The sequence below is a fragment of the Mercenaria mercenaria genome, chromosome 18, assembly GCF_021730395.1.
Source record: "Mercenaria mercenaria strain notata chromosome 18, MADL_Memer_1, whole genome shotgun sequence".
NCBI classification, from domain to species: domain Eukaryota; kingdom Metazoa; phylum Mollusca; class Bivalvia; order Venerida; family Veneridae; genus Mercenaria; species Mercenaria mercenaria.
In genome coordinates, this window is record NC_069378.1 from 19,117,574 (window position 1) to 19,140,103 (window position 22,530).

Consider the following 22,530-nt stretch of genomic DNA (forward strand, 5'->3'; position numbering starts at 1 on the left):
ATTTCCCCAGGGCAGTAACTGACTTGATCTTTACTTAGACATTGTAACTAAAAAATTAAAACCGGAATTTTTAACATTTTGACTCCAAATATATATTGCTAAGTGCATCAGATAATATATATACAATATTAAAATGCTGTGTGTTATTTTTTAAAAGAGATATTTACTCCAAAAAATTTAGTCCCCATAGCATTTTTGGAAATAGGATAGACAACTCCTGAATGACTATCTCATCAAATTTGCTGATATAAAAATAAACTTAGGTATTTTCCCGGGATACCCTCATTAAAGTCTGTTTCTTCATTTCATTCAGACATGGAATGTAAACAAATACAGGAACAACTTAACAGTACAAGGACATCAAACAACGTATTTTATTTTCCTTCAGGACAGGTACACATGTTAGGTCATACTTGTAGTTAATAAACCAAAATGTAAAACAATTAATTAGCTCATCAAAGAAATGAAGACTAATAACTTCACAATATTTTATTACCTCCCTTCATTACATTTATCATCTACATTATACATATTTTTTTATGGAATTACCTCCCTTTATCTCAAATAAGCTTTCTTATATTGCAATTTAATCAGTCAGTATTTTTACCTTAATTTTCAGACAAATAAATTTATATTTTTTTATTCCATGGTAAGATGAAAAGCATAAATTATATTAAAGAATACCATAAAAGCATTTATCACACATGAATGCAAGGTATACACAACAAATAATTTTGAGCCTTGTTGCCAATGACAATGTTGAAAAATATTAAAGCTCAGATTGCATAACAGTGAGATAAAATCTTTTTAAGTTAAGTTAATAATTCCCATATTAACTTATGACTACAAAAATTTAAAGTATGTTGTTATTCCCATTTCAGTCCAACATATCTAAAGAAGTAAATACTACAAAGACTGTATATCAAATTTTTGAAAATAAAATTCCACCAACATATTTTGTTCTTATTTCTTTTATCTTGATTATGTAGTGTACTTATCTAGAATGATGAGATATTTTGAAATGTATATTTCTTTATTCTCCTGGATGGAAAAAAATAAAATATATAAACAAAACAACCAATTATACCAACCAAATTGTAAAATACTTAAGTTTCTTTGATGTTAGTAATTATATGTTGAGACATGAAAACAACATAAAATATCAACATAAAATATAACTAAAAAATTGTGGAACATCACATGTAGATTAGATTAGACTGTATTATACAAATATTTATATGAAAATATGTGACAACTCTGGTTAAATAGAATATTAGTTAACTTATGGTAAAATGTTGAACTGCTTTAACATTAATCTACAAGTGATGAATGAGTTCATCTTACCATAACTTTGACATTTAATGTATTATTAAGAAATCTATAACATACAAGAAATGACACACAGACAGTATAAGTTGCTGAATGACTGGGTCAGTCTCCACCACAAATACTATGAAACTTAAAAAGTCCAATTAAATGTGTTTCTTTAAATTAGATTGATCACATTTTAACACTTCTATGAATGCAATTGTTAAATGCTTGCTTCTTACATGCATGCAATAATGGAAATAAAAAATGATTTAACAATATATGTATACAGTCTTGTCATGAACACATTCTGTACAGATGATAATACATAGAAAAGTCAACATATTTATTATATGGGTCCATCTCAGTTTACAGCTGGTGCATGGCTGTCTTGCACTTGAATATACATCTTGCAGCACAGTTGGGGTAAATTCCATTTCACATGACAACACACTTGTAGCACTTCTGGAAATACAAATGTAAAACTTTATTACATAAAGAGAATAAAACATGATAGTTTTTAAAACAATTATAACATCATTTTAGACATTTGCAGATATTCTAATCTTAGAAATATATTATCAAGCAGCAAGTCAGGTAACTCTACAAATTGACATTTTGTCTAATTTCAACTTGTCTAAGGAATTACCTGTTTTAAGCAGCAAGATTGTGTTGCTACTTGGCTTGCTGCTTTATTTAAATTTTACATATACTTAGATCCACTAAATGACAAGTTATTTAATAGGACTGTCTGAAAAGATTGCATATTTTATAACATTCAATGTACATATATTCAATAAAATGGTGAAAAAAATAAACAGATAAATCTGATGATGTTCACCTATGATCTCACCTAAAAGCTCCAACAACAACCTACAACCTCTGATTAGTATATGATGTAATAATGATAAACTACCTAAAGTGTTTTTATATAGCATGCAAAAACAATGAACTTGAGAACTGCCAAAACTTCACCTTATGAGTAATATATGTTCACTTTTCCCCTTGTTGAAAGTGTTGTTTTTCTTAAAGCATTTGAAATCATAGATATTATAAGTACAATGCAACCTATGTAGAGCAACACCCTGTGGGATATACAAATATTTTAGTTATTTTGAGGTTGTTGTTCTGGAGAAGTAAATTTGATAGTTATATTTCAGCTTAGGGAAATTCTCATGATGTTGTTATAGAGAGGTTTTTGCTTCAGAGTGAGCTACTCTGGAGAGGTTGTACTGTGAAAATTGCTTCAAACTTCATCTCCTTCAACTGAGCTAAATGAAGAAAAACAACAAAGGATTTTCCAAATTTAGAATTTCCTTGTTTACAATTTGACATTTAATGTTAGGCAACTATGCAGACATATTTTTATGTGACACAATGCCGCCTTTAACTATCTTATTCCAATGAACAAATTGTCAGTCTTGACAAAATCATGTGAAAAAAAGATCACAGTAAAAAAAATTAATCCTAATCATTTTATATATATTGCAAAATCAGCTTTACAGAACTCATAAGTGACAAAAAATTAAATTCAAATATTGCCTTTGTGATGTGCAGCACTGGCCATGTCTTTTTATCACAATAGTTTACCTTATTTATATCTGTAACTTTTGTCATAACTTTTATGTCCCTTCTGCACTAACAATTGTCTTCAAGTTCTGAAATATTGTAAAACATTAATTCACACACATTCTAGGAAATCAACATAAAATCAGTGTCAAAGCATTTGAATATAATTGTTTTAATTATCTTAATACAAAGATACAAATGTACTTCATGTTTTTGCTGACTGATACAATATACTGAAATTTGTATTTCAATATTTATTATCAAAGTACATGTTCATTCTATTTTTGAAATGTTGACATTACAAAGCTATCACACATTTATTACTAAACCATATCTATTATCATTATTTTTAATGGAGATATGTACTTAGTAAATTGAGGGATACACAAAGCTACAGGAAAGAAATGTTTATGCCAGGCTGACATAAAGTCCAGAAGGTTCACATCTTGTCAGGAATGTCAGTCTTATAGCTGTCTTGTACAGTTATTTCAGGAGCAAGAATGTTTAACATACAAAAGCATAATACCTCCTGCATTTTTCATAATGGTAACATCTTCTTGGACTGCCACAGGGTAAGACAGGTCAAACAACTGTACATGTACATACTCAAACTTTTCCCTACCAAAACTGAAAATGAAAATTATACAACATTTTTTTTCCTTTATTTTTGTACAAAAGATGACCTATGCATTTAATACAGACTTTTTACATTTATTAATCTAAATATATTAAAATTAATAAAATATCTCATAACTCATTGTATGATTAAAATTATAATCATTAATAAACTATATCAAACATGAACCTGAAGTGTTCTAATTTATAAAGCTGCAATTAATATTGAAAAAAAATGCAACTATTGTATACAATGTATCCTGATGTAACCTATTATCGGTGTACTAGCATTTAAAATGTCCGCATTTAAAAAACGAATAAATGACTTTTTCTGCTATTAGTGAATGTTAAAATAATTACCTTTTCTGCATTTAACAGGCTGATTTTATTTCATCAACCATCTCAGCTAAGCAAGCAGTGACCTATTTACAAAGTCACTGTATCCGCCATTTTTGTTTTGATCTGTCACGTATCACCGGTGCATACATAAAATAATACCTACCAGATTCTACTGAACTAAACTTCTGACCAAAATTGGTCATAATACCAAATAATAAACACACTGCTATAATTTAATAGAATTCTGTATTTATTTCAACCTGAAATGTAACAGGTATGCCAATTAATATAAAATATGATATATCAAAAATAAATAAATTCAAACAATAACAACACTTTTGTTAAAATTCATATTCATGTACACTGACTGAATGTCACAATCAAATTAACTTTCTCCTGATATTATGATAACAGACATTTTTTATGTGCAGTGAGGGCACAGGAAGGTATCTCCCCTCCTGACACAACGGACACTGGAGCAAAACTTTAGGTGTGTCCAGTGGTTACATACATCACACTGGGCCCACAAAACAATTTCCAAGATATAATCAAGGTTAAGTGCATCTGGTCTTGCCTTGTGACAAACACAACAAAGATCTTGCTCATCAATAACTGATGTTTCTGACTCTGAGTCACTACTAACTACATTATTGAAGACACCTGATGTACATGGCACTGGTGAGAGTGGTTTAGACCTTTTGCCTTTAGGTTCAGACTTCCTTTTGCTTTTAGGTTCAGACTTCTGAGAGATTTTTTCACTTGGAGCAGGCTTCAGTAACATTTTTTTGGAGGGAGATCTAATGTCACCAGTAATGGTTGGTGGTACTTTCCTTTTAGGTGTAACACTGGGTACAACAGTGATTTTCTTTGAATCAAGGAAGGTGCTTTTCTCATTATTACAGGCATTAATACCATTGTTGTCACCACCATTATAAATTGTTGCTGGGGCTGTTTTCTGGCAGCTTATTTCCATCCTATTAAGTGGATATATACCTGTCTTCCTGAATGATGAGATAAGGTTACCTGCAGTGACACCCTTGTTATAAGCATTCCCAGCCAGCTCAGCAATGTTATACCTGTTTTAAGAAAATTCATATAAGCAAAGAAAAATATAATAATAGGTTTTTTTAAAACAAGGATGTTAACGGTTAATTTAACAAGAGGGATTCAGTTAAATGATAATTACATGTATATGTTTTAATCAATTAAACATGCTAAACTAACTATGTACCTGGTCACTTGCATTCCTGGATTTCTCCGCATGAATGTCTGGCATTCACTGTAATAAGCATTCTTGAGAGGGCCAAAACACCCTACGTCCAACGGCTGAGTTATGTGAGAGGTGTGAGGAGGGAGGACGAAGAATACAACATTGTTCGCAGCAGCCCAGGTAGATAAAGTGAGGTTGACATGTGATTTATGTCCATCAAACAACACAAGAACTGCATGGTCACTAGTAGGAACAAGTTTCTTAAAGTGCTCATTTAAGAACTCAAGAAAGACAGCTGAGTTGGACCATCCGGTCTCTGACATAATACCAACAGATCCTGGTGAAGCACCCTCTAAAAGAGAATCACACCATCTCTTACCAGGAAATACAAAAAATGGAGGGATTCTTGTTCCTGCAGCACTACCTGAAAAATACAAAAGAAATATTATGTGCAATTTACAAATTAAGCAGCAAACATGTTTCCATCATTTGAATTTATTGTGTTAACAGTATATTTGCATTAGCATAGTATTAGTAACTGATTAGCTAAAATTTTATGAAGTTAGTCTGGTTTACAAGATTATTATGAGGTAGAAAACATAACACAGAAGATGCAGTACCTGCTGCAATAACTGTGACAGTCTTCCCCCTGTTGGAAGTAACTGCCTGTGGGGTCTGCCCTTTAATACAAACAACATGGTGTGGATTGTGTTCCATCATCAATCCGGTTTCATCTACGTTCCATATGTATTCTGGGTGATTTGTCAGATCATACTTGTCCATGACATTTTTTAATTCCTCAAAGTACTTATCAAGCACTTCCTTTGATGTGCATCGTGCCCGTACTAATGACAGTTTCTGAGGTTTGGATAGACAGACTTCAGGGTTACGGTTCTTAAATCCAGTGAACCAAGAATGTGTTAACTGTGCATCAGAAACAGATCTAATACCTAGGGACACAGCAAAGTCAGTTGCTAAATTTAGAAAGTCATGCCTGGTGTACCCATATCCTATCCCTGTCATGTATGAAACATGATCTACAAGTTGCTTTTCTTGTTCCCTTGTAAACACTGCCGATGCACCTGACCGTGGTAAGTCCACTTTACTTTCTACAGCTGGCTGCAGTCCAAGGGTCCTGTCTCTTAATGTGCTCTCTGGTACACCATACACACGTGCAGCCCTATAAACTGATACACCCTTATCTTTAACATCTCTATATGCTTTCCAGAGAAGATCAGTATTATAAAGCCTTTTACTTTGTTTCTTATTCTGACCAATGGTTGGAAGCTGAAAAAGGGTGAACATCCAATTAAAAATCAATTAAATATGTTGGTCAGAAGTTTAACTCAGTAGCTGAAAAAAAAATCGGACATGGCAGGTGCTCTGACGTCACTATTGTTTACATGAACGCTGAGCGCACTTGGACCGATGTGTTTTTTTGACATTTTAAGGTATATTCCTAATACTATGAGAAGTAATGAATTATTTTTAATTGTTTTTTAAAAGTTTTCTTAAAAGAAGCAGAAAATAAAGTCTACTTACCCTCAAAAATGACATTTTTTCCACTTTTTTTACTTTGACAGATGGCGGGAGCACTTGTCAACAAAAATAAACCGGAAGTGACATAGTGCGCGTGAATAAATCGTACATTTCGGATTGCACCGTTGATATGTTTACACCGATAATACGTGAACAGAGGATATATTAAAAAAAGTATCACGAACCTGATTATAAAACAGTCTCAGTTCAAATGTAATAACACATGACTGTCAGAAAATCAATGTATGTTGTACTTTAATGATATCATCATGACATGAATGCCATCAATAAACTTCATATATAACAAACTATACCACTATGTCAGCCTCTTTCTTGTTATTTCTACAGCTTCCAAAGACAGACTGCAACTACATGTATAGACAAGCTTACTGTCGCTGAGTGGCTGCTTTTTAATTTCTGACTTGTGCAGCCATCGCGACAAGCCAAAGTATGTCAAAAACTTGGGATCTGTTGCGAGCAACATTTGCTCGCATCTCAAACTGATGAATGAAAATTGTTAAACACCATGAAATATATAGCATGTCCACGAAGAAAGAACCTTTTTCTCGCGATCTGCACCAATGATATTCTTGAAATACAAAGCATTACCTTAAACCGATCATAAATCCACAAGTACCTCGCAGTATTGACCTTGTTTTTCAGCCATGATATTTTTATAATGCGTTGTTTTGATCCTTTTCGACCAATCAGAAAACGCGCACCTTACAGCGTTTACATTTCAAGTATTGGAGAATCTGTGGAAACCTGTACGCTGAATTCTCGTTTTTTACGTCATTATGAATTTAAAAGAAATGAACACGAAATATGATGTATACTGTGTTGTTTATTATTTAAAGCGTATGAACAGCATACAGAATATATATATATACATAAAAACAGCCTAGAGGATATAAAAAGTCAGTTTGTCTACGTGTGCAAACCTCACGGTGTGTATTTTTTCCAGATCGGCCCTCTTCAAACAATTTTCAGATCCCGTTATTGTTTTCATGTCACTATCAGTAAAATATTTTACTAAACTTCTTGCATAGGCAAATATTAAGACCAGTTAAGTAGGCGTATTTATTCTCAAAACCGGAGGAGCTTAATTACACCCGTGCCGACCTGGGAAGAAGTAACATGGTTTCAGACTAGAGAAGGGATCACACGTTTCATCGTATTACATATTTATTTTTTAACTAAGTTAGTTTTGAAATTTTGAGACAATTCAATAAAATACTTTCATAAATAATTTACTTACGAGAAGAATAAAAAAAAACGTTCGCGCAAAAATATTTTATACGAGATTGAAATTCGGCAAGCGCGCGGGAAATTTCATTAGATCTACTGTATTTCCTTTGATAACTTAAAAGTGTTATCAATGTATGTCTCTAATCAACTTGATTTTATATTGTTGACTGTGTAATATATGATGGTGACACATGTTACTAATGTACTAACTAACGGACCTTAACAAACGAGCTCCTTTCTGTTGTACATGGGCACAGTAATACTTGTGCATATTTTAGTTTTTTTTCTTCAGATAACAAAATCAAATAACTATGCGTGGTTATATTTCTTATAAATATAATGACTTACAAATTATATATTTCGCGTGATATGCGTATCTTTTGTAAACCGGCATAGTGACTATATTTAAAGAAAACTTGCGACATTCAATATTTCGCCAACAATGCGTTGTTAGAAGTCGTTTTTTCATTACTGATTAAAAAAATTATTATTTTGTTGTCCAAAGAATCTAAGGGCATTTACTGAAGTAAAACATATTTCAAACGAGATGTCAATTAATTTGCAAACAAATTCAGCTTAAGAAGACTTACTATATCAATTTGCACCCCTGTTGCAATTATCGGTAATCTATTTGATTGTGACAGGCGATTAATTACAATTATCTAATATTCAAAACCTAATAAAAATTATTTAGAATAAATAAAAAAATCTATGCTTCGAACTTTCCAAAGAATTTGCCGATTTGGAATCGGTCTTGTAACCGGTATCAATACATTATTTAACTAAAAAAGAATGTGACAGGTATTAAAACACTTTCAAAGTAAACCCGAGTATTCAAGACGATGATCAGAAATAAACATTTATTTCTTGGAGATATGTACTCTTATGCCGCGGACACGATTTCCGTAAATCTCGTATACAGAAATAACTTTTAATAAACTTCTCTCAGTTATTTTTTTTCTGATTGAACAGGGTTGTAGATCTTCCAAAAAATAATCAAAAAAAGCTGTTTATATAAGAGAAGTTTAGGTAATTTGAGTTAATATTTCCCTTAAGCTCGCCGATTTTCAACGTGTTATAAAAACGTATTGTGTGAATATATTTCATTTTTCTTTTGTATTTAAATTATTCATGTTATATACGAATGAATTTTGTCATAAAGCCAGCAAAATACCACTTACTTAAAAAAACGGGTGCATTACGGTTATGGAAATTTCCTGGCGCTCACCGAATTTCAGTCTCGGATAAGACCATTTTGCGCGAACGTACTTTATTTTCGTTTCAAAAATCAATTATTTTTATTATACGTTTGTACGTGGTTAAATTCAGATAAAACCCTGCAAATAAAACATTTATTAAAGAAAAACAAAACAGAGTAAAACATAATGTCAAATTTAATGAATGGATCCTTTGACTTTTCTTTTACATTTTGTTGTTTGGAACGATAATACATTTGTGAATTTAGAAGATTTCTATTAATTTCATTGTAACAGATAAAAAAAAAAACATGGAGAAAAATGTTTTACAATGCTCACTAACGTTCAACAAATTCAAAACATGTAAGAGGTGCATTACGAAAAAAAAAACGGGGGACGAAATTGACCGGTTCACCGGTCGGCGATTTGACGCGGTTCATATTTCACCACAGTTGGGCGGTTGTTTACATAGGATTTCAGCTAACGTGTTTCGTTTTGAAACTAACATATTTTTTACCGATTTACTTATCGAAACAAGCAAGATTATCAGGTATTCGTCTGTATTTATTATGTATAACAAGTAGAGTGCAGAAAAATGTGAAAATTTGGTGTTAAATGCAAACTTCATAAAACTCGATTTCCACTCGGTTTTTGGCATAATTTGGTCCGACGTTACAGTTTGACCGTCACAATATAAAACAAACTGTATACGTCGGATTAGTTCGACTACTACATGTACAGTTAGTTCGCCGGTTACGACGCAATTTTTATATCAAAGCGCGTAACTTTCAGAGAACGATTTCCTCTACAAATATTACAGCACATATTAATCAGGTATAAAGTCCTTTACTGAAAACAATTATACTTTTCAGCGAAATACATCAATGATTAGAAAAGTCAATACTGTTTACTATCCGTATACGTTATCCGGTTCCGTTGCACTTTCGCCGGTTCCGGCGTATTTTTCACACTTATGTAAAAATTACTTCAGGGGTACTTAAAGGCTGACCACTACCAAATAGAATGTAAGCCTCCGCAGGTCTAGTCACAAGTAGTCCAAATATAAATAGTACTAATCTTTTTTCCTTTCCTTGTGCATTTTCTCGGCAGCAACGTGCTTACTTTTACCCTACCGCGTTTCAGTATGTATCACTTTGCATTGTAATGAAATCGGCATGTTCCTATCGCACGCTAGATAAAAATGGCGGCGTAAGAATTTAATGTCACGAAAAGAGAAATTGAAAGAAGCAAAAAGTAGTAAATTCAGCGGGTTGTATTTAACGAACTGTAGTTTTCTTATTAAAAGTTAACACCCCTTTTCTTTTTGTTTTCTAAAGTAGCGATCTAGCTCTTTATGGGAATGTAAGTCTCTGAAAATCTGATATGCTAGAAAATGTCGAAACACCGTTATGAAGTGAGTGGATTTTATATGAAATAAAGAACAGCTGGATTTAGTGGTGTTCAGCCTATAAGGGGCAATACATGTTATTTTCTGAAAGCCCTCGAAAATGAATGGAAATGCCATTAATCTATTCTTTATGATGATAAAACGGTAACAAATGGCTGAAAACGCTTAAATTTCTTGTGTTTTTGGAATTTAGATCGAATTTTCGACCAGGTGGTACTATTTTGGTTCGTTTTAGGACCTAGTAAATGTCTTTTCTCGCATTTTAGCACTTCATTTGTCTAAATAATATTGAAATTAGCATGTTTCTGAATGAAAATGACAAACATCGTAACGATTAAATGGATGGTAAATGTAAATTCCACGAATAAGGTAAAATTAATTGAAATATTGCTTGCACAGGCTAAATTTTGCATATTTTGGGATGGGGTGACCTGTAATGAATGGTTATTTCTCTACATTTTCTCAATATTTTGCACCAAAACAAAGCAGAATCATTGTGAAATAGGTGTACCTTGAGAATGAATGCAAATTCATGGAAAAATCAGACAAAAATTTTCTCTTATAGGCTGACCACTACCAAATAGAATGTAAGCCTCCGCAGGTCTAGTCACAAGTAGTCCAAATATAAATAGTACTAATCTTTTTTCCTTTCCTTGTGCATTTTCTCGGCAGCAACGTGCTTACTTTTACCCTACCGCGTTTCAGTATGTATCACTTTGCATTGTAATGAAATCGGCATGTTCCTATCGCATGCTAGATAAAAATGGCGGCGTAAGAATTTAATGTCACGAAAAGAGAAATTGAAAGAAGCAAAAAGTAGTAAATTCAGCGGGTTGTATTTAACGAACTGTAGTTTTCTTATATAAAAGTTAACACCCCCTTTTCTTTTTGTTTTTCTAAAGTAGCGATCTAGCTCTTTATGGGAATGTAAGTCTCTGAAAATCTGATATGCTAGAAAATGTCGAAACACCGTTATGAAGTGAGTGGATTTTATATGAAATAAAGAACAGCTGGATTTAGTGGTGTTCAGCCTAAAGGGAATTTTACTAAGTATTAAAGGTAGTTACCCACTCGAGACTTTTCATAAGTGTCAAACAGATTTTTTTATTGTGTTCAAAACTTTTTATTGGAGATCAGTCTGAAGCAAGACAATAACACCTGTAAAATTATGATTGAGATAAAAATAGAGGATTCTGTGATAAAGGGATATCATCATTTCCAGATAAAACCACCAATGAACACTTTGTTGAAGGTAGATCTGGAATACACCCATGTGCATGATGAAAATGCTGCTCTAGTATGGATTCCACCTATTGAAGAATTCCCTTCAAACATGCATGGACAAGTTACTGACTCTCAACGCTTTTTGAAGCTAAGTGACATTGCTGGACTTCCTATTGGTCATGTTCCAAGGGGCTTGGCAGCTGCCTTTCGGGAGGTAATAGAGTCAGGTGGCTCTGTCAGTGCCATAGCCAAAGGAGAGCCATGTCAGAGCTTCCCACCATGGCCTGCTGTGCATGACATTGGAGGAGGAGCTGTAATCCCATGTGATTATGTTATTAAATCTGAAAACCAGGAACATGTGGACTTATTGGAGAAGGCTTTATCTGCCATGCCTGAGAAAGATGCCATGTCTTTAATTGTTTGATTGTATAATAAAGAAAATCATTTACATTGTATAATAAAGAAAATCATACTGTTACATGGTTGATTTTACTTTATTCAAGTTATTGACAGTACTTTTCAGTTTGTAAACAGTAATTGTGTCAAAGGAAAGTTGATCATTATTTATAATATATAATCAATGTAGTAATGGAAAACCTGACCACAATGCTATCTAAAGTAGAAGCTATCTCATAGTAGAAGCAACAAAAAATAAAGTATGGTACCAGTAATACTACATTTATAACAATAAATTTATCAACATTTTCTATGCTGTCTTAATGAAGTTGTAAAAATTCAGAAAAACATTGACAATCTACCTTTAATTCTGTGGATAACTTAAGTTACACATATGTGACAATAAAAGTCAACATTTTCTTGGCTTAAAGCATTTTTATCATATTCATGATCATCTGGAATACATGCCACATGTAGCCAACAGTCACACAGATCACACTGAACCCATCCTAGTTCATCCTCAGAAAGCAGTTTACAAACAACACAATTATCAGACTTTTTATCTTTAAAGACCAGACATTTCTTAGCGTTTCTTGTCCTCTTAGAGGTAGATGACTTATTACCACCAGTTTTGCTAGTATTTCTTTTATTCACTGGCTTTGCATTTTTTTTTTTTGAAGTTTCTGTTCCTTTAATGTCTGCTTAGCTTTTTCCTTAATATACTTCGTCCTGGCTAGTTTTTCTTTTTTTGCAAATTTTCTTACAGACTCCAGCTTTTTTAATGCTGCACTCCTAATACTTTCCGATGATGTTAAGCAGTCCGGTATAGAATCTGACATTGATTTTCTCTTTTTTTGAATTACATCCTTGCTGCAAGACGGGAATACAAGTGCTTCCTTTAAGTGCACAGAAACATTGTCACCACAGTCTGTAGATGGAATAAATGAGGAGGCAGTACTAATACTACTTGTAGATTCAATATTTACACTAGGAGATCCGTACTTTGAACATGAAGAATTACTGTTTACACTAGTTATCTTATTGACATTATTGTTACAGTCAGTCAGGGCTACATCTGCAAGAAGGGACAGACCAGATAGTGAATTGTTTGACTGTGAGTTCACTGGATTGTCTTCCACTGAGGAATCAAGTACTGGTGAATTTGAAATGTCATTATTTGAGGATGACACTGACTGCTGGCAATTTTCCTCCATGGAATTTAATGGTGCAGACGATTCTGATTCTATTTGAAAAGTTAATGCTGGTTTCAGTTTATTTTCACTAATTTTTGACCTATCAACTGGATGTATACCAGTAGATCTAAAACTGCTAGACACTGTAAGTGGTTTGTAAAACAACATAAATGCTTCATGAAGTTTACCAGCAAAATTTTCTTTACCTATGCTTTTACCTGGGTTTTCTTTTGTGTATTTCCTGACAATTTTATACCATACTTTCTTAAGAGGCCCAAACACGCCATTATCAACTGGCTGAAGGAAATGGGTCGCATTAGGTATTAACCTATAAAGTTCAATTTGTTTCTCTTTTGCAAAAGTGAAAATGTTCAAGTCAATGTGGCTACTCACGCTGTCAATAAGTAATAGCACTGGTCTTTCCTGACTGGCATACTGGTCAAAATGTTGTAAAAATTTAAGAAATGTCTTTCCATTCATCCAACCTTTTTCTGTATATTCTACTGCAGTACCTTTTCTACTACCAATTAATGGGTCATATGCACTTGGTTTTGGCTGGGGATATACAAGAAATGGAGGAATGACTTCTCCTTCAGCATTAGCACAAAACATTCCCGTTAAACGTTTCTTTGTCTGTCCACACAAGTGAGGAAGATTATCAGGATACTCTTTTTTAGTCGGACCTATAACAACAGAAGCCTTACTACCCATTGAAAACCCCGACTCATCAGCATTGTAAACTCTGTGTGGCTTGTCAAGGAGATGAAGTTCTGATAAAAACTTATAGTAACTGGCAAACCATTTATCCAGCTGTTGTGAAGTCACCTTAGCTCTGGAATTTTCAAGAGAAGACTCTTGTCTCTTCTCAATCAAATGAGAATTGCGCGCCATGAAACTATAATACCAAGTGTAGCTAGGTCTGTCATTAATAAAGTCAGTTTTTCTCTTTTCTTTTTTTACCACACCTTGAACGAAATCTAAAAATTCTGCTGGTCCAAGCCCCATTCCCCTTTTTGACATTTCTGACAACCACTTTGCCATTTCACACTCTTCAGCACAAGAAAATACTGGACTAGGGCCATTTCTACTGTCAATCTTTACTTCACCATTCACTCTTCTCCTAAGATAGCTTTCACTAAAGCCAAATTTCTTCGCCGTTTTACGAACAGAACTTCCATTCTCTACCTCAGTAATAGCATCTCTTATTCTGGCAATTTTCCCAGGTAATTTTCTGTACCCCCTTTATATTTCAAAGTCACTTTCTTTGCCTTACTCTGTGCTGGGCTGACAGGAGTTCTACAGGCCACTTTCTTACTTTTTGTTGGGGTCTTGTTGAACTTACAAGAGAATGCCACATTCATCATGCAAATAGCTAAAACAAACAAAATCAGAAATTGTAATTTCTTGAAAAATGCAGCCCACATTTCCAATTTACAAATAGGTAATATTACAGACAGGTAGACAGAGACAGACAGACAGACACCCTGGGAAACAGAAAAAGTTACCTTTAAAGGCAAATTAATGTTAAAACATTGATTTTCTAATAATTGCTACTAAATTGCATGAAATCAGCTGTTTACACATTTCCCCACTGGATGCCTCTTCTGGATGTTAATTCAGTAACACATGCTTCGGAACTAACAAAAATGGCTATATGATATAATACACAGGTAAAGTAATTTCTGTACTTTTTTCCAACTAAGTTTAATATGTAACATACACCTCTGACATGTAAGTCCAACCAGAAAAAAAAATAGATTGAATTTGTTTGCAAAAAAAAAAATGCCCGCCATGTGTCAACGAAACACTCAAAACGGTCTAATCTGACATATTCGATTTACATACACTCGACACATTGTAAATATGATTTTGTTTACCTTTTTAACTTTAATGGGAGCTGAAATATATATGGTTAATAGCTTGTTTGAGGAGGAAAATAAATGGCTATTCAGATCAGTAATGTCACGTTGTTGACAAGAATTACATTCGGAATACTTCGGAACCGGTGAATGCGTCGTAACCGGCGAATTAACTGTATCAGACACTGTAAGTAAAATATACAAATAATCATTACACAAGAGAATTTTTCATGTTAAATAAAGGGAGTTAATTAAATGCAATCTGAGAATTTTTGCTAAACATAAAGGGAAGTAATTATCAATAAAATGAATGAAGAAAAATGCATATATAAGGGAGGTAATTTAGAAAAAAACAACAACTTCAAATGTCAGTATAATGATAGTTGACATTGACAATGACCTATATCAAGTATGCACAACATAAGAAACAGCAAGCACTTGAAAAATGCATGATATTTCCTTGCAATATCAAGAATATTTGACTGTATGTAAGGGTTCTCTACATGCTGTTATACTGAAAAAAACTTTAGTCTAAATATAGCTTAGATCTATTTATATCTTCAAAAAAAGGAAGTCCCAAATTTCCACAGCTATTCACAGGCTGAAAATTTTAGGTACTAATATCAGCAAAGAGGTTGATATCTATACTTTTTAATAACTATCGTCAAAGGTAGGGAAAAAACTTACTGGAAAGGCATAAACTTCTGATCTAGTCATTTCAATACATTTTCAGCTCATTTGCATATAAGAAGAAATTTACAGAATTCCCCCTGTTTCTCTTCATTTTCAAAAAAATCTGTAAGATGGGTATAAACCAAAACATTCTCCTATGTGTCAGCTATCAGATATACATTTCAACAAAAACTGTCAACTTACCTTGTTTTTAGAAGAAGACAAAATTCCAGGTCAACTTTCGCTTCCCCGCAAAACTGTACCGGTGCACACATAAAAAAATCTCAACTGTGATTTTCAAAATAATACAGTCAGACCACAATTATTTCCCTTGAAAATAAAATGCTCTAGTTAAATGCCTACTTTACTGTTTACATATTTTTCTTTTTTCACTGTCGTAATTATGCTTTTTTCATGCCGAGTTGTAAAAAGAGCATGGTTTGCATGACGTAATAGGTCAATAGTCACCTGAGCCTTCAATAATGTCTTAAAGTGGAATGTCTCCATTTTTTTTCAAATATTTTACACAGGACCTTTTTCAGATCAAATAACACTTTTTCAGAAAATGATACTTTAATAATTAATTTGTGAACTTTGATGCAGTAAACTAAATATATATCTAAAATAGGTAGTGCCTACTTGAAGTTTGTATTTTTAGTTCCACTGCATACGTTACGTTAATCTAGATTTTGTGTTGTTATATTTCCTGGTACTTTGTGATCAGCAAAAACATAAAACTTCTATATATCATTTTGGTAGGTTGCGTTCTACTTTTCCAAGGAACTGTTTATAGACTATTAAGTAGTGTTACGTTTTATGTACTGTATGTTTAAATAGTGTAACGTTAATTGTACTATATTGATATGCACAAATTATTGCCCATTATGCTTACTCTTAAAAGCTGTTCAGGTTTAGAGACATCATGTATGTCAATAATGTATTTATATTCTATGGTTTTCTATCAACAGGATGTTAACTTTATTTTTAAATCTAGGTTTTTCGAGTTTTCAAGAATCTTGCTAGAACCTTCCATGGTGCTTTAAATAGGAGGATGTCAGACGACAGGAGATCTTATTGAAAAACATTCCTGTATTTCTTAATAGCAAATTATTACAAGTTCGGACAGTCAACACATTTATGTTATGGATTAAAAGAAATATTTTTAAAGAGAGGATTTATATTGTTTTGATATACTTATATAGTTTGAATACTGTGAGGACTTTGGAATTATTACTGACTGGATTTTGATTTGACCAAGACAGGATTTGGACTATTCTTGCATATTAGATTGGACTTTACAGCTTGTTTATTTTTGTTAGGTATTTATATTGTTACATTTCATGATAAACAGTGTTAATGTTAATAATTGCTAGTTTGTTTATATGTTACCTTTAGCATTTTAGTAACAAGCAAATGTTACCCTTAAACGTAACAATGTGTTTAAATAGTACTACATTTACTCAATTGTAAATCTAAACAGTAGAACATTTACTGTACGATATGCTTAAATAGTGTAACGTTTACTGTACGATATGTTTAAATAGTGTTACGTTTACTGATATGTTTAAATAGTGTTACGTTTACTCTACGATATGTTTAAATAGTGTTACGTTCACTGTACGGTATGTTTAAATAGTGTAACGTTTACTGTACGATATGTTTAAATAGTGTTACGTTTACTCTACGGTATGTTTAAATAGTGTAACTTTTACTCTACGGTATGTTTAAATAGTGTAACGTTTACTGTACGATATGTTTAAATAGTGTTATGTTTACTCTACGGTATGTTTAAATAGTGTAACTTTTACTCTACGGTATGTTTAAATAGTGTTACGTTTACTGTACGATATGTTTAAATAGTGTTACGTTTACTCTACGGTATGTTTAAATAGTGTAACTTTTACTCTACGGTATGTTTAAATAGTGTTACGTTTACTCTACGATATGTTTAAATAGTGTTACGTTTACTGTACGGTATGTTTAAATAGTGTAACGTTTACTGTATGGTATGTTTAAATAGTGTTACGTTTACTGTACGATATGTTTAAATAGTATTACGTTTACTGTACGATATGTTTAAATAGTGTTACGTTTACTCTACGGTATGTTTAAATAGTGTAACTTTTACTCTACGGTATGTTTAAATAGTGTTACGTTTACTGTACGATATGTTTAAATAGTGTTACGTTTACTGTACGGTATGTTTAAATAGTGTAACGTTTACTGTACGGTATGTTTAAATAGTGTTACGTTTACTGTACGATATGTTTAAATAGTGTTACGTTTACTCTACGGTATGTTTAAATAGTGTAACGTTTACTGTATGGTATGTTTCAATAGTGTTATGTTTACTGTACGATATGTTTAAATAGTGTTACGTTTACTCTACGGTATGTTTAAATAGTGTAACTTTTACTCTACGGTATGTTTAAATAGTGTAACGTTTACTGTACGATATGTTTAAATAGTGTAACGTTTACTGTACGATATGTTTAAATAGTGTTACGTTTACTCTACGGTATGTTTAAATAGTGTAACTTTTACTCTACGGTATGTTTAAATAGTGTAACGTTTACTGTACGATATGTTTAAATAGTGTAACGTTTACTCTACGATATGTTTAAATAGTGTTACGTTTACTGTACGGTATGTTTAAATAGTGTAACGTTTACTGTACGATATGTTTACATAGTGTTACGTTTACTCTACGGTATGTTTAAATAGTGTTACGTTTACTGTACGATATGTTTAAATAGTGTTACGTTTACTCTACGGTATGTTTAAATAGTGTAACGTTTACTGTATGGTATGTTTAAATAGTGTTACGTTTACTGTACGATATGTTTAAATAGTGTTACGTTTACTCTACGGTATGTTTAAATAGTGTAACTTTTACTCTACGGTATGTTTAAATAGTGTTACGTTTACTGATATGTTTAAATAGTGTAACGTTTACTGATATGTTTAAATAGTGTTACGTTTACTCTACAATATGTTTAAATAGTGTTACGTTTACTGTACGGTATGTTTAAATAGTGTAACGTTCACTGTACGGTATGTTTAAATAGTGTAACGTTTACTGTACGATATGTTTACATAGTGTTACGTTTACTGTATGGTATGTTTAAATAGTGTTACGTTTACTGTACGATATGTTTAAATAGTGTTACGTTTACTGTATGGTATGTTTAAATAGTGTTACGTTTACTGTACGATATGTTTAAATAGTGTTACGTTTACTGTACGATATGTTTAAATAGTGTAACGTTTACTGTACGATATGTTTAAATAGTGTTACGTTTACTCTACGGTATGTTTAAATAGTGTAACTTTTACTCTACGGTATGTTTAAATAGTGTTACGTTTACTGATATGTTTAAATAGTGTAACGTTTACTGATATGTTTAAATAGTGTTACGTTTACTCTACAATATGTTTAAATAGTGTTACGTTTACTGTACGGTATGTTTAAATAGTGTTACGTTCACTGTACGGTATGTTTAAATAGTGTAACGTTTACTGTACGATATGTTTACATAGTGTTACGTTTACTGTATGGTATGTTTAAATAGTGTTACGTTTACTGTACGATATGTTTAAATAGTGTAACGTTTACTCTACGGTATGTTTAATTAGTGTTACGTTCACTGTACGGTATGTTTAAATAGTGTAACGTTTACTGTACGATATGTTTACATAGTGTTACGTTTACTCTACGGTATGTTTAAATAGTGTTACGTTAACTGATATGTTTAAATAGTGTTACGTTTACTGTACGATATGTTTAAATAGTGTTACGTTTACTCTACGGTATGTTTAAATAGTGTTTCGTTTACTGATATGTTTAAATAGTGTTACGTTTACTGATATGTTTAAATAGTGTTACGTTTACTCTACAATATGTTTAAATAGTGTTACGTTCACTGTACGGTATGTTTAAATAGTGTAACGTTTACTGTACGATATGTTTACATAGTGTTACGTTTACTCTACGGTATGTTTAAATAGTGTTACGTTTACTGATATGTTTAAATAGTGTAACGTTTACTGATATGTTTAAATAGTGTTACGTTTACTCTACAATATGTTTAAATAGTGTTACGTTTACTCTATGGTATGTTTAAATAGTGTTACGTTTACTGTACGGTATGTTTAAATAGTGTTACGTTTACTCTACGGTATGTTTAAATAGTGTTACGTTTACTCTACGGTATGTTTAAATAGTGTTACGTTTACTCTACGGTATGTTTAAATAGTGTTACGTTTACTGATATGTTTAAATAGTGTTACGTTTACTCTACAATATGTTTAAATAGTGTTACGTTTACTCTACGATCTGTTTACATAGTGTTACGTTTACTCTACGATCTGTTTACATAGTGTTATGTTTACTCTACGATATGTTTTAATAGTGTTACGTTTACTGCACGATATATCTAAATAGTTTTGTTTGTTTTGTTGGGTTTAATTATATCTTTAATATTGTAACATTTACTGCACGATATATTTAAACAGTGTTACTTTAATTTTAAGATATATCTACATAGTTTTACATTACTATACGATATGTTTAAATAGTGTTATGTTTACTGTACAATATTATTAGGTTATTTAACATTGTACTGTACAGTACAATGTTAAATAACCTTTTTATTCTATATCTATTTTATCTTACTATAATAATAGTTTAAATTAAAAATGTTTCACTGAATATTGTATTCCTGCCTTTTCTAGTTTTTCCCAGCTTGGTATGAGTGCAAATATATATTATACAGAACAATATTAGACCTTAAATAACCTTTTTATTCTATATTTATTTCACTTCATACGTAATATACGTAATTCATTGAATGTTGTTTTTTCTGCGTATCATTATTAAAAAAAGTATATGGTGCAACCTCCCTACAACAGCCATTTGGCGATTTAGGTGGTAATAATACTTGGCTGAGATATTATGTCCACAAACATTGTCAGCAAGTTTGGTGAAGATCGGATGAAAACTGTTCGACTTAAAAGAGCGGAGAAGGCTAAATTCCCCGTTTTTCGAGTAATTCAAGGACTATAATCAAAGAGTGCCTGGTACTATTTGGCTGGTTATCGAAATTGGCCGAGATGTAATGCCCACAAACATTGTCAGCAAGTTTGGTGAAGATCCGACGAAAACTGAATTATAGAGCAGACATGTTTTGGATGCTGACCGCCCGTCCGTTGCCATTCATAATCTTCTCCATTTTGTTTCTTAACCGTTAAATAAAAACTGCTGAGGTAGCTATTCAGACAGTCAGGGCTGAAACCAATTTCTAGGTTTCGTCCGGAACGGTTTCTTTAAGCGACTTTTCAAATATTCCAACATCTGATGATCCTTTTTACTGTATTTTTAAGTTTTCTGATTATTAACGAACGTTTTAATATCTAAATCAGAAAGCATTGTTATCCCTTGAATCGTTCTTGTGTGTTGTAAACAAAAAAACTCAAATTAAATCCAGATTTCAAGACGCATAATCAAACTCTGTACATAGAGCGCCTTCTTCATCCGATTTACATTCGGAACATTTTCACGCGTTTCGGGCTTTATCGTATGTTTAACATGGGACTGTTGAACCGTCCAAATGCAGAAAATACAGGATTTTTTGGACGCGCGTGCGTCCAAATACAGAAAATACAGGATTTTTGTACGCACGTGCATCCAAATACCGTAATATATTGTACGGTCACGTGTTGCAAATGAACGTTCGTGATTGGATAGATAAAATAGGTATAGAATAAGTTTCTTTACTTTATCACTTTGATCTTGTATTATATTCTTGCTTGTGTAAGAAACTTGTGGCCTCTCCACATGAATAGCAGTGTAGGTTATTATACATGGCTGAATAGTTGTGTAAAACGTATTTTGCAATACCTGCTTTATACATAAAATACTAAAAACTGTTATGTAAAAATATATAAATGCATTTTTTACTTAGTTGTCTGCGTTTGGTACTTTTTATACTTGTATAGTATAGACCGATTAGTCCAATTGATTAGACGTGAAAAAGTTGTCATTTGACGTTCCAACATTCAATATTCTGACATTTTACATTTTTACTATCAAAGCCGTTTTTGACGTCTAAACGCTTAGTATGAAAGAAGTGTAGCATAAATTCAATTTCTAAAGAATTATAAAGTCAGTAAACTTTGTACCTAGATGGAACAAAAAACCTTTGCTTCAATTCTGCAAGGTTAAACTGATTTACAATCTATTATTATCCACGAAATGTCGGTTTATTTTTTTGACATCGAATGTTTAGGTTATAACACACTAAATAGCCACCACTATATATTCTATATAAAATGACAAGTTTTCACAATGCTGCAATACACACCTAGACCCATTTTAAATTTCTTTAGCTTACATTTTCTTGTAGATCAACATTAATACTGTAAAAATATCCAAAGAAAAGTAGGGGTCATGTTTGATGCAAGAAAAATATTTCTGGTCAAACGGACACACCGTAATTTTTACACTGAAATGACAATCACAATTTAGGGTAGGGGTGTATGAATAAATTTCACATGTTAAATCAGTTTGGAGTCTTTTTTCAACATGCAAATGCTACCAGTATGTCAAGTATAGGCATGCAATATGATTTCAACCAATATATAGCAATGATTTCAAGGAAAATCCTTCTTACAGCAAAAAAAACTGAGAACTATTTGAATCCGCCATTATGCGACTACCATTTTTTCATAGGTGCTCAGGCTATTTAGTGTCTGT

The 22,530-nt window shown here is 32.3% G+C and overlaps 2 protein-coding genes across 6 annotated transcripts; both read right to left on the reverse strand.

Moving 5' to 3' along the window:
• Positions 1 to 474: 474 nt before the first annotated feature.
• LOC123538321 (jerky protein homolog-like) lies at positions 475 to 7,183 on the reverse strand. Of its 4 annotated transcripts, none has more exons than XM_045322326.2 (6): positions 6,584 to 7,183; positions 5,662 to 6,328; positions 5,063 to 5,465; positions 3,404 to 4,907; positions 2,899 to 2,966; positions 475 to 1,773 (listed from the first exon to the last, which is right to left on the reverse strand). In XM_045322326.2, exons 1-4 carry the CDS (start codon positions 6,596 to 6,598, stop codon positions 4,253 to 4,255), a joined length of 1,740 nt encoding a protein of 579 aa, XP_045178261.1. In that variant the 5' UTR covers positions 6,599 to 7,183; the 3' UTR covers positions 475 to 1,773; positions 2,899 to 2,966; positions 3,404 to 4,252. The 4 variants fall into 4 exon arrangements, with proteins under 4 accessions (XP_045178261.1, XP_053386003.1, XP_053386002.1 ...); XM_053530028.1 differs by having other exon boundaries at positions 3,404 to 3,504; positions 3,853 to 4,907; positions 5,662 to 7,183; XM_053530027.1 differs by having other exon boundaries at positions 5,662 to 7,183.
• Positions 7,184 to 11,613: 4,430 nt separating this feature from the next.
• Positions 11,614 to 22,530, reverse strand: LOC123538003 (jerky protein homolog-like). Of its 2 annotated transcripts, XM_045321960.2 has the most exons (4): positions 21,957 to 22,530; positions 15,981 to 16,106; positions 15,123 to 15,289; positions 11,614 to 14,617 (listed from the first exon to the last, which is right to left on the reverse strand). In XM_045321960.2, the coding sequence occupies exon 4, from the start codon at positions 14,284 to 14,286 to the stop codon at positions 12,703 to 12,705; it is 1,584 nt and encodes a 527-aa protein (XP_045177895.2). In that variant the 5' UTR covers positions 14,287 to 14,617; positions 15,123 to 15,289; positions 15,981 to 16,106; positions 21,957 to 22,530; the 3' UTR covers positions 11,614 to 12,702. The 2 variants fall into 2 exon arrangements, with proteins under 2 accessions (XP_045177895.2, XP_053386004.1); XM_053530029.1 differs by lacking the exons at positions 15,123 to 15,289; positions 21,957 to 22,530 and having other exon boundaries at positions 15,981 to 16,363.